This window comes from Aulostomus chinensis, chromosome 2 (genome assembly GCF_037954235.1).
Source record: "Aulostomus chinensis isolate RoL2024-O1b breed Wild chromosome 2, RoL_Achi_v1.0, whole genome shotgun sequence".
In the NCBI taxonomy this organism is placed as follows: domain Eukaryota; kingdom Metazoa; phylum Chordata; class Actinopteri; order Syngnathiformes; family Aulostomidae; genus Aulostomus; species Aulostomus chinensis.
Window position 1 is genome coordinate 7538185 of NC_141321.1, and position 12081 is coordinate 7550265.

A 12081-nucleotide genomic window follows, 5' to 3' on the forward strand; every position below is an offset into this window, starting at 1 on the left:
CAACCATGTTAGACCATGGTTGACCACACGGGCAACCAAAGTGGCTCAGATCTCATCTGAAATTACAGTCCTTGGTCTTCCTCATCCTCATCCATGTCCTCCCCCTCCGACTCCCACTCCTCTGGCTCTGCCTCTGTTGGCATCCATTGCTCCAAAATAGAAGTGCTCACCTGTTGCCCTTTCATGCTAAAGCTCTGATTGCTAATTGTAGAACTGTGTGACAAGATTGTAGAACTGTGTGACAAGTGTTTGCCCATGTGACGAGTCAGCCATCCGCGTTTCTGCTTCCTCTTCATTCGCCGTCTCCGCCGCTTGCCGGTACCGACAACAATCCAAGGGGCTCCCGCCGATCTCGCTATCTCTTGAGGGACCGTGAAAAGGCGTTTGTGACTTCAGTTTCTGCCCTAAATCCGATCCCTATCAGGTCCTGGCGGCTGTAAATGGGGTTTCCGTTGCATGGGTGTATCCAGAGAAGATGAAAAAGACATAGAAAACACACAAGGGTGCAGGGTAGTGCAGAGCCTGGAGCCGCTGCGTCCGTGCGCGCCGCCATCTTGAGCAGAAGAAAGAAAAGAAATGTGGTGTATTGTTTAAATAAGACCTCATGAACACCTGTCCATTACCATACTATTACCATATTTTTACCAAGCTGCAATGTAAAGTGCTAATCATGGCCCTCCACCACCATTGTCTTTGAACATTTGGACCTCTAGAATATTTTGTGATGTGATGAAGAAGGGGGGAAAAAAATCATTCCAAAGAACAAAGCCTTTATTCGCATGGGGGTGGGTGGGTGAGTGAGGTTTCATTGCATGGTTGTCCAGCATCAACAGTTGGAGGGCTGCTGTCATCAGGCACTTTCAGGGGACCGCTCATCTTCTGTCATCTTTATCTGTGATGACTGGAGTCAGTCAAGATGACAGCAGTTCTGATTAGGATGATGCATTGATCTTCTTACAGCTGACCAACCTCTCAGTGAAGCTCTTGTATGAAAGCCTGTTCAAGCAAACAACAATGAAAATTGCTCGAGTTTATTAACAGAGGAGATTTGACCGTCAGGTTGTCCCTGAGAAGGAAGGCTAAGTTGTATGTTCAGTAGTACACGCCTCACATTCAACTCATTCATATTCTTTGCGTGTTTTATTTACCAGCTTTTGAAACGTAGAAATATAAAGCACATCTCTCCACAGGAGAAACAAACAAACCTTGAATGGCACATGAGTCTGACCTGCATCAGAGGTGAGGAAACCTACCATGAGGCATTTGATGTTCTGTCGGTTGACTGAACCGACTTTTGCTCTTGTAATGAAGCCTGTTTTGTGGCAAACATCAGTTAACGATGAACGTTTGATTGTGTTTATTAGCCAAGTGGATTTGACCAACAGGACCGTGAGAGGGTCTGTGAAAAGGAAGTTTCCCTGGGACGACGAAGACTGCGAGCCACCAGCAGTACGTTGGACACGTCTCACACCGAACTCATTTCTATTCTTTGCCAGTTTCAGTGTTCAAAATTGGAAAAATCCCAACAAAAACCAATTTTAAAATATGTCTCTCCACAGAAAAAATTTAAAGTAGCACATGAGTCTGACCTGCATCAGAGGTGAGGAAACCTACCATGAGGCATTTGATTTTCTGTCGGTTTACTGAACCGACTTTCGCTCTTGTAATGAAGCCTTTTTTTGTGGCAAACATCAGTTAACGATGAACGTTTGATTGTGTTTATTAGCCAAGTGGATTTGACCAACAGGACCGTGAGAGGGTCCTTGAAAAGGAAGTTTCCCTGGGACGATGAAGACTGCGAGCCACCAGCAGTACGTTGGACACGTCTCACACCAAACTCATTTCTATTCCTTGCCAGTTTCATTGTTCAAAATCGGAAAACAACAACAAAAACCAATTTTAAAATATGTCTCTCCACAGAAAAAAGTTAAAGTAGCACATGAGTCTGACCTGCATCAGAGGTGAGGAAACCTACCATGAGGCATTTGATGTTCTGTCGGTTGACTGAAACGACTTTCGTTCTTGTAATGAAGCCTGTTTTGTGGCAAACATCAGTTAACGATGAACGTTTGATTGTCCTTATTAGCCGAGTGGATTTGACTAACAGGACCGTGAGAGGGTATGTGAAAAGGAAGTTTCCCTGGGACGACGAAGACTGCGAGCCACCAGCAGTACGTTGGACACGTCTCACACTGAACTCATTTCTATTCTTTGCCAGTTTCATTGTTCAAAATTGGAAAAATCCCAACAAAAACCAATTTTAACATATGTCTCTCCACAGAAAAAATTTAAAGTAGCACATGAGTCTGACCTGCGTCAGAGGTGAGGAAACCTACCATGAAGCATTTGATTTTCTGTCAGTTTACTGAACCGACTTTCGCTCTTGTAATGAAGCCTGTTTTGTGGCAAACATCAGTTAACGATGAACGTTTGATTGTGTTTATTAGCCAAGTGGATTTGACCAACAGGACAGTTAGAGGGTCTGTGAAAAGGAAGTTTCCCTGGGACGACGAAGACTGCGAGCCACCAGCAGTACGTTGGACACGTCTCACACCGAACTCATTTCTATTCTTTGCCAGTTTCATTGTTCAAAATTGGAAAAATCCCAACAAAAACCAATTTTAACATATGTCTCTCCACAGAAAAAATTTAAAGTAGCACATGAGTCTGACCTGCATCAGAGGTGAGGAAACCTACCATGAGGCATTTGATGTTCTGTCGGTTGACTGAACTTGACTTTTGCTCTTGTAATGAAGCCTGTTTTGTGGCAAACATCAGTTAACGATGAACGTTTGATTGTGTTTATTAGCCAAGTGGATTTGACGAACAGGACCGTGAGAGAGTCTGTGAAAAGGAAGTTTCCCTGGGACGACGAAGACTGCGAGCCACCAGCAGTACGTTGGACACGTCTCACACCGAACTCATTTCTATTCTTTGCCAGTTTCATTGTTCAAAATCGTAAAAAAACAACAACAAAAATCGATTTTAACATGTCTCTCCACAGAAAAAATTTAAAGTAGCACATGAGTCTGACCTGCGTCAGAGGTGAGGAAACCTACCATGAGGCATTTGATGTTCTGTTGGTTTACTGACAATGACAACGGTTGTTTTCATCCCCAGAATCAATGCGGCAGGAGATTGTGCCACCTCTCCCTCAATAGCTAGAGCAGAGAGTGGTGCTTCCTTGATGCAGGAAGTCTGTGGTCCACCAGCGGTAAGTTTGCCAGGCCTCACATTAAATTCATTTGAAATCTCTGCAAACAGGGCTGCACGGTGGTTCAGTGGTTAGCACTGTGGCCTCACAGCAAGAAGGTTCCGGGTTTGAGTCCTGGCTCGAGCACGGGATCTTTCTGTGTGGAGTTTGCATGTTCTCCCTGTGCCTGCGTGGGTTCTCTCTGGGTATTCTGGCTTCCTCCCACCGTCCAAGGACATGCAATTTGGGGACTAGGCTAATTGGATACTCTAAATTGACCGTAGGTCTGAATGTGAGCGTGAATGGTTGTTCGTTTCTCCATGTTGGCCCTGCGATGGACTGGCGACCTGTCCAGGGTGTACCCCGCCTCTCGCCCATTGACGCTGGGATAGGCTCCAGCCCCCCCGCGACCCTTAATGTGTAGGAATAAGCGGAAGATGACGATGGATGGATGGATCTCTGCAAACTTTATTTTTCCACTTTTGTAAACCAAAGAGAATGTTTGTGCCTCCGCAGGAAACGCTTAAAGTTGACGAGAGTCCCTGCCGACAACTGAGGTAAGGAACTCTACCGACAGGCCTGATAGTGAAGCTCCCCTCCCTCCCGACACACACTCTCTCTCACACACACACACTCTCTCTCTCACACACACACACACTCTCTCACACACACACACACACACACACACACACACACACACACACACAGAGTTCATTTACTCAGTGTATTTGATGTTCTGTCAGTTGACTAGTCATTCAGCTAACTCTTCTCTTGTAACCAAACCTGCTGCATGACAAACACAAGTTGACATTTGTTTGTGTTTTCCCAGCAGAGACGCTGCTGCCACCAGGACCTCAACTACAGGGGTTGAGTTGGAGGAGGAAGACCAGGGGCCACCAGTAGTGGTGGGTTTGACGGACCTCAGACTCATTTATGCGATTCCCAAGATTTATTTTTTCCTTTGGAAACACAAAAAAAAAATATAACAACTTTTATTTTTCCGCAGGAAAAAACTGAACAAGACAGCCTTCCATGGGATGCCGGGCTCCAATATGTAAATTTCCAGCTGATGGAATGGCGTGGGTTAGTAAATTTGCTCAAAAACACTCAAGGAGCAAAATAAAAAAATAACCCAGAATTAATTTCTTTTCATGTGAATCAATTTGTCTATTTGTTTTTCAGGTTTCCAAACCCAGGCAATAACTGCGACATGAACTCCAGCCTCCAGAGCCTGATTGCACTGGAGGACTTCATCTCTGATGTGCAGGGCCAGGAGGATGTCTGGGTTTCAGTCCCTGAGACTCAACTGCTCAGGTATGGCAGCCATGCGTGCGCACGCGCACACACACACACACACACACACACACACACACACACACACAAACAGAGTTCATTTACTCAGTGTATTTGATGTTCTGTCAGTTGACTAGTCATTCAGCTAACTCTTCTCTTGTCACCAAACCTGCTGCATGACAAACACAAGTTGACATTTGTTTGTGTTTTCCCAGCAGAGACGCTGCTGCCACCAGGACCTCAACTACAGGGGTTGAGTTGGAGGAGGAAGACCAGGGGCCACCAGTAGTGGTGTGTTTGACGGACCTCAGACTCATTTATGCGATTCCCAAGATTTATTTTTTCCTTTGAAAACACAAAAAAAATAGATAACAATTTTTATTTTTCCACAGGAAAAAACTGAACAAGACAGCCTTCAATGGGATGCCGGGCTCCAGTGTGTAAATTTCCCACTGATGGAATGGCGTGGGTTAGTAAATCTGCTCAAAAACACTCAAGGAGCAAAATAAAAAAATAACCCAGAATTAATTTCATTTCATGTGAATCAATTTGTCCATTTGTTTTTCAGGTTTCCAAACCCTGGCAATAACTGCTACATGAACTCCAGCCTCCAGAGCCTGATTGCACTGGAGGACTTCATCACTGATGTGCAGGGCCAGGAGGATGTATGGGTTTCAGTCCCTGAAGCTCAACTACTCAGGTATGGCAGCCATGTGCGCACACACACACACACACACGCGCGCGCGTGCGCGGTTCTGAAAACCCAACTTTTTCATTGTTGAAGATTCTTTCTGCAGTCGATGGAGTTGTTAACTGCTAATTCTGCTGCTCTCCCTGCCTTTTGCTATCCATGTGTGCACATGGGAGGGCAAGGAGGTCCCAGAACAGGGCCATGTTGAACTTCCTACTAAGGTGCTTCATTTCGCAAAAGTGTTCTTGAATGATTTGTTTTGCTCCCTTTACAGTTGCCTCATGGACATTGTGAGGGTCCACTGCTCTGATGATCCATACAAGAAATTACACCACCTGTCTTTATTCAAGAACATCCTCTCCATGAATGCTCCAGAGTTTGAGGACTCAGAGCAAAAGGTAAGTGTTCATCTGACCACTAAGTTCTCCAACAATTAAGGACCTCTTTTGACTCTTTGGATTTTTGTGAATATAGGCCCATGTATTTCTTCCTCAATAAATTTAAGCCCTTGATATCTGTGTGTGTTCAGGATGCTTATGAGTTCCTGAATGAAATCCTGAACCAGGTCCAAACGTTGGCACCAACTCTGCAGCATGTAGCCGCCGGTAAAGGAAGGAGATACAGGTGCCCTGTAAAAGAACACATGATGTTCACAATGAGGAGCACCAGGACCTGCAAGAAGTGAGTGTACACACACTCACACGCACGCACGCACGCACACACAGCAGGTGGCAGCAAACCGCAGCTACTCATAATTCACCATTCATTTGACACAATGAATGCAGTATCAAAGCATTTTTGCTGGACTTTAACCTGTGACAAGCCAAACACCCTGTCGTAACATTTCAATGCGCCGTTGCTCAGCTTAGAAAGATTGTTTAGACTGATTGTTTTTATTGAAACTAGCAGATCTCAGTACAACGCCAGAGTGATTCTCAATGAACCGGACTAAATGAGGTCCGGTGCATCACTCAGATGTGAACTGGTCACAATGCAATGTTTGTCTTCCTTGACTGTGCAGATGCGGAGCCCAGTCGCATCGAGACGAGGACTTCACTGATCTCTCTCTGTCTCTGGAGCCTGGAGCTTCGGTCCAGCAAATGCTGTACAATCAACTGAAGGTAAGATGCACCTGTCGCCCCTTAGTGACATCATCTCATCACAAACACACACACACACACACACAGATTTCTGTGTATAGCGGTTTTATTTTCTTGTGCAGGCGCACTCAAATACAAATCTTAAAGACAAACAATTTTCTTCAGCGAGTGAAAGGTCCATTTATTGAGGTCGGTCAGGCCGCATGCAATCACACTGTAATATTCAAAACAAAATGCCCTTGTCACACAAAACAACAACAAAAATATGAAATGAACTACATGACAATGTCATTTCCATTTTGACATAACTTAAAATAAATAGTTGAATAAAACAAAACATGACCCCTGTCATGAATCCAAAACAATATGTCAGGAGGGGTTAAGAACACTTCTCTTTTTAAATCTACACAAAGAGCCACAAGGTGATGTGGCTGCGCGGGCAGAGTTGTGATATAAACTTGGAGTTCCGGCCTGACCGGCCACTCAGTAAAACCTTCCAAACCTCCCTACGGCCACCCTGCCTTGATGTGCTGTCCCAACCAAAACACACAGTGAAGGAATAACAGTTCGGGGGCCACAGAGAGGTGGCTGTCCTGTTGAGGAGCACCGTTCTAGTGTGTCACTCATTGTATGTTTTCTCTCTGTGACAGGATGAAGATCTGGAACGCACTTGCAAATGTGGGTTTCAGATGTCCACCAACCGGTGCCACTTTGAGAGCCTGCCCAAGTATGCACCCATCCATTGACATGCACTCCCAAATTTGCTTGTTTTTTTGGTTTTCCATCACTCAGACGGAATTTATTTCATACTTAGTTGCCTCCTAATGTAAATTAAGTTCGACTGAATTGAGGTTCATTGGTGACCGAAGGTTGAAACGTCAGTGAACTGACCTCAACAATTCTGATGACCATCGTGTTGAAATAATTCATCAAAAATACTCCAGCTCACATCCATCAATTGTCTTGCGCTTATTCCCGTTAAGGGTCGTGGGGGGTGGAGCCTATCCCAGCAACTACGGGCAAGAGGCGGGGTTCACCCTGGACAGGTCACCAGTCCATCACAGGGCCAACACATAGAGACAGACAACCATTCACATTCACAGTCACACCTACGGTCAATTTAGAGTATCAATCAGCCTCGTCCCCTCTTGATGTCTTTGGACTGTGGGAGGAAGCTGGAGTACCAGAGAGAACCCACACAGGAACAGGGAGAACATGGAGACTCACACAGAAAGATCCTGTGCTGGAGCCGGGACTGGAACCTGGAACCTTCTTGCTGTGAGGCCACAGCGCTGACCACTGCACCACCGTGCCGCCCCCATCTTACATCTTTTCTCACATTCTCCTTCTGCAGAATGCTGATGCTTCATCTCAAGCGTTACCGCTACAATAAGCACTACTTCTGTATGGAGAAGATCTGCGATCCAGTGGAGCTGCACAGTACTCTGATGGTGCCCTCCAGCCAGGTAAGAAATGGCTCACCTGAGTTCAGCTACAACACGCGTAGTGTGTCGGTTTGTGTTTTGACGTTTGCTGAGTGTGCTTCTAACTTTTTAATCATGTTCCTTCTCAGGGAGCCTCTCAGTACCATTTAAGGAGCATCATCAGCCACTTCGGCGAAACTGGGGATTCAGGTAAAACAATCACTCAGACACCCACTGAATTAACCCAGTTCAAATCCCTTTTTACCTTTATTCTGCTGAAGGAACTGAAAGGTTACGTGTAATTTCTTACGTATAATATTCAAACTTAAATAGATCACTTTAGTGTGACAGTTGTCAAGAATTGCTGACATTTACAGGTTTTTGGCAGTTCTCTCATTCTGATTTCTCAAACTGCTTCTACCTGTCAAACCTGGATGTTCAAACAGCTGATCTAACAGTAACTCCTCTCGTCTCAGGACACTACATGAGTCACGTTCACTGCCCAGACATCCACCTTGGCAGCTACCCCAACACCTGGCTGACTTTCAATGACGAAGAGGTCAGCGTGGCACCTGGGGACTGCATCTGTACGTTGCATGAGGAGACTGCTTACATTTTATTCTATGAAAGAACGGTGCTGTGAACAGTCGACCCTCTTTGCGGTGGAGGTGGCATGGAATGACCAGAGAGAGGCAAGTCCAGCAATTCTTCTGGCGCCTGATGTACCCCCTTGATAGTATTCCCCCCTTACCCCCACCAGTTCATTCAAGCAACAACACCCCCCTCTCAAGTCTGACCGTGGTCTCTCCCGGAAGGTTTACCTGGTGACGGTACCCGGCCGGATTCTTTTGGACCCAGACACCTGGAGGACACAACAGAAAGGTGAGTGGCACTATCAAACACTGGCACCCTATTGCTCTCTACCCTGCGGAACTTTGGCACCACGAAACCTCCTTCCGCTGCTCGATGCCTCCAATCCTCATTGTCACATCTCCCTTCTGATAGGTGGAGCGACGCCGGCGCAGCCGCATCTGCCTGAGGACCACCGCCACCAATGTATGGTTAAATGATTCAATAAATATGCATAATCAATAAATAAAGATGCCGCAAGCTGGATAGGTAGCGGTGTGCAAATCCGCTCTGTAACTTACTGTGCAAAATTCAATATTGTGCGAATTGTGAAATACTGTTCAAAACAACCCCGGTGCAACCTTTCTACATTCCTATCGTAACGAAGGGCTCTTCGTTACAGGTGCGACACTAAGTCCTTATGCCAGTACTCAAAATTTCAATACTTGAATTTGACTTTGTCCAGACAATGATCCCAGAACCTTCTTGTTTAGAAGGACTGATAAAGCCTCTGACCAAGCTGGAGCAGATCCTAGCAGAGGGTTCTTTAGGAGGGTGTGTGTGAGCCTGCACTGACTGAGAGGGTGCCTGTGAGATGATCAAGCAGAACAGCGAGGACAACACCAGTGGGCAGACCTCCCTCTTACACAGTTAAACACATAACTTAAGTAGAACAATATTTCTTTCTCCAAGCAGAAATGATAAGTCTTTTGACTCCACAAGGACCCCGTCTCAGAGCAACACAAGGGAGAAAGCAATAGCAATACATGGACTGGTGATCGCACAAAGGCAGGGAGGAGAGGGAGAGGAGGAACGCTCCGCAAACCAGACTGAGCAGAAGAAGAGAGAGAGGGGCGAGAACTTCTCAACTCGTAAAGTGTCAGGAGAGAACTCCTGTTGTGATTTGATGCTGATAGAAATGGACTTCAACAGGATGAGACTGAGCAAAACATAAGAGAATACAAAATGCATTTATTTTGGTTCTTAATCTGTCGATTGAATGTTGGGATATTTATTTTGGTATCTAAAGCACTTTTTAATGAACAGGAGATCATATTCAACTGATTGCTTGCATTCACTGATGAAGATTAAGCAATTTGAAGTAACATAGAAATTTGAGGATGTAATGCATCATATGGCAGCACGGTGGTGCAGTGGTCAGCACTGTGGCCTCACAGCAAGAAGGTCCCGGGTTCCAGTCCCGGCTCCAGCACAGGATCTTTCTGTGTGGAGTCTGCATGTTCTCACTGTTCCTGTGTGGGTTCTCTCTGGTACTCCAGCTTCCTCCCACAGTCCAAAGACAGCAAGAGGGGACGAGGCTGATTGATACTCTAAATTGACTGTAGGTGTGACTGTGAGTGTGAATGGTTGTCTGTCTCTATGTGTTGGCCCTGTGATGGACTAGAGACTTGTCCAGGGTGAACCCTGCCTCTCACCTGAAGACAGCTGGGATAGGCTCCACCCCCCCCCCCCCCCGGACCCTTAACAGGAATAAATGGAGGAAAATGGATGGATGGAAATTTATTGCTTTGACAATTTATTGTTTTATTCATAGTCATTTAAATTTGGAGCTTCATTGCATGATTGTTGTGCAACAAAAAACTGTCAGAACTGAAGGTCCATTCAGCACATTTCATGTAAAATTGTGCCCGGCAGGTCTGTGTGGCTGTGAGTGTGAATGGTTGTCTTTCTCTGTGTGTTGGCCCTGTGATGGACAGGTGACCTGTCCAGGGTGAACCCTACCTCTCACCTGAAGGCTGCTGGAATAGGCTCCACCCCCCGTGTGAAGAAAATGGATGGATGTTTATGTATTCTGTTCTTTTCATTAGATGTGAGTTAACAAGTCATGAGCCCCTGGTAATGTATAATGCCTATGAACTGTGTAGTTCATAAGAAATACTGTATATAACCTGCTTTAACTGTTTTAGACCGTTAGTCTCTGTGCTTCTCCATAAAAGTGTAAAATGTATGTGGAAGGACAAACCACAGGTGCCAACATGTACACTATGTGGTCTGGTTGTAAAAGTCTAAAAAAAAAACCCAACGGATTTTGTGGCTTCTGGGTGACAGATTGATGGTTGTTTCTGTTGGTTCTAGAGACTAGAACCATTTGGCTCCAACCTAAATAGCCACCTCACAAATGGCCAGGAACTCTTTTCAACTTTTGGTCATCACCTGTGTTTGACCCCAATCTGCATGCCCCCTCCCAGTAAATGTGAAGAGATGTATAAATACCTGACAGTTTCTCAGAACAACAGAGAACTTCTGATGCTCCATGAGTGTGTTGTAACTTCTCTCTCATGCATGCATAAACTAGAATAGAAGCTTTGAGTTTCCAAGCCTCCTTCATGGTCACTGCTCCACTGGACCCCTCAATACACACCACCACACTAACACATGCTGTTTTCTGTGCCACTTACAGGCTGCAGATGCTGGAGGCCATCTGGAAGCACTGGAAAGGACCCATCAGCCCGGCGCTCTACATGTCTGACGCTGAGGCTCAGCAGTTCCTGCGCCACGCTCAAGCAGAACCGTAAGAATGTTTGCTACCACATAATGTACAAGGAGGGTCACTTCTATCCAGTCAACCTGGTGAGAAATGTGGCCCTCAAGAATGCCAACACGCCCTACGTCTTCCTGATGGTCTTGCTCGCATGACTCTCCCTGCTTGCTGGAAACCTGGAGAGTGAGTAGCAGCACAGTCAGAAATGAAATGACTGCGCATATTAAAGGGAACAATAAAACAAATTTGAATCACTACAGTGTCATTTTCCTGGAGCTCGAAAGTCAAAAGCAGATTTATAAAAGAAGACTAAAGGTTTGGTTTGTGTTGCGAGGTCACAGGAATCTCACAGAGAACAGAAGAACTAGCAGATTCTTGATGCAACTCAGTCTTCAAAGGAAAGATTAAGCTGAATGTTGAAACACATGGAGCCTTTTTTTTTCTTTAGTTGGAGTTTTCAGTCTGACATCGAAGAGAGCGGCCGTGGCTGCATCAGTGACCCGCAGTCAGCACTTTGGTTGGAGTCACAAGAGCTGGGGTCAGTGCAGAATGACAGACAGGTGAGTGTGGAAGGGAAGAGTCAGGAGTGCAGGACATACAGTCAGATGTGCTTAGCAGACAGGGAGTGTGCAAACATGGAGGCTGACACAAATAAACTGAGTGTGGCAGGATAGCGCTACACTCCCCACCGTGAGGGGCAGTGTGGCAGACAATTAGTGAGTGGTCACCTATAAATAGACCTGGTCGGACCCTTCTCCGTCCTTTTCCGCTTCCTCTCCCTCCTTTACGGAGCCGACAGCCGTGCATGGTGGCGTCTCGCTGGTCAGCAGATCGGGTTGCAAAACAAAGCGGTGTGGTGTTACCGGGAGCTGGGCTGTCTCCCTTGGGCCGGTGTGTGCGTGGTACGCTTTCTGTGGTCTGGGCTGCGGGCCTCCTGCCTCTCGTCTGACGCCACGATCCTGCTGTCCGTGCGCGGCCGTCAATTGCCGCTGTGAGCCTCGCTGCTGTTTTGGTTCTTCTTCTTCTCT

The 12081-nt window shown here is 46.1% G+C and overlaps 1 protein-coding gene and 1 long non-coding RNA gene across 3 annotated transcripts; both read left to right on the plus strand.

The window, feature by feature from the left end:
- The first annotated feature begins 2813 nt into the window (after positions 1 to 2813).
- Positions 2814 to 4099, plus strand: LOC147268951 (uncharacterized). The gene is made up of 2 exons (XR_015119363.1): positions 2814 to 3750; positions 4023 to 4099. It is a non-coding gene; the product is annotated as an uncharacterized LOC147268951 (long non-coding RNA).
- A 536-nt stretch (positions 4100 to 4635) lies between these two features.
- On the plus strand, positions 4636 to 9752 carry LOC147268952 (ubiquitin carboxyl-terminal hydrolase 37-like). Of its 2 annotated transcripts, XM_086225328.1 has the most exons (11): positions 4702 to 4955; positions 5055 to 5186; positions 5452 to 5575; positions 5707 to 5858; positions 6199 to 6298; positions 6928 to 7004; positions 7632 to 7743; positions 7851 to 7911; positions 8178 to 8393; positions 8517 to 8583; positions 8707 to 9752. In XM_086225328.1, exons 1-9 carry the CDS (start codon positions 4942 to 4944, stop codon positions 8342 to 8344), a joined length of 939 nt encoding a protein of 312 aa, XP_086081454.1. In that variant the 5' UTR covers positions 4702 to 4941; the 3' UTR covers positions 8345 to 8393; positions 8517 to 8583; positions 8707 to 9752. The 2 variants fall into 2 exon arrangements, with proteins under 2 accessions (XP_086081447.1, XP_086081454.1); XM_086225321.1 differs by having other exon boundaries at positions 4636 to 4955; positions 8178 to 8583; positions 8707 to 9748.
- Positions 9753 to 12081: the final 2329 nt, after the last annotated feature.

Coding starts and splice junctions, on each gene's coding strand:
- LOC147268952 (XM_086225321.1), top strand. Junction 7,744..7,850: donor TGATGGTGCCCTCCAGCCAG/GTAAGAAATGGC, acceptor GTTCCTTCTCAG/GGAGCCTCTCAGTACCATTT. Junction 7,912..8,177: donor CGGCGAAACTGGGGATTCAG/GTAAAACAATCA, acceptor CTCTCGTCTCAG/GACACTACATGAGTCACGTT.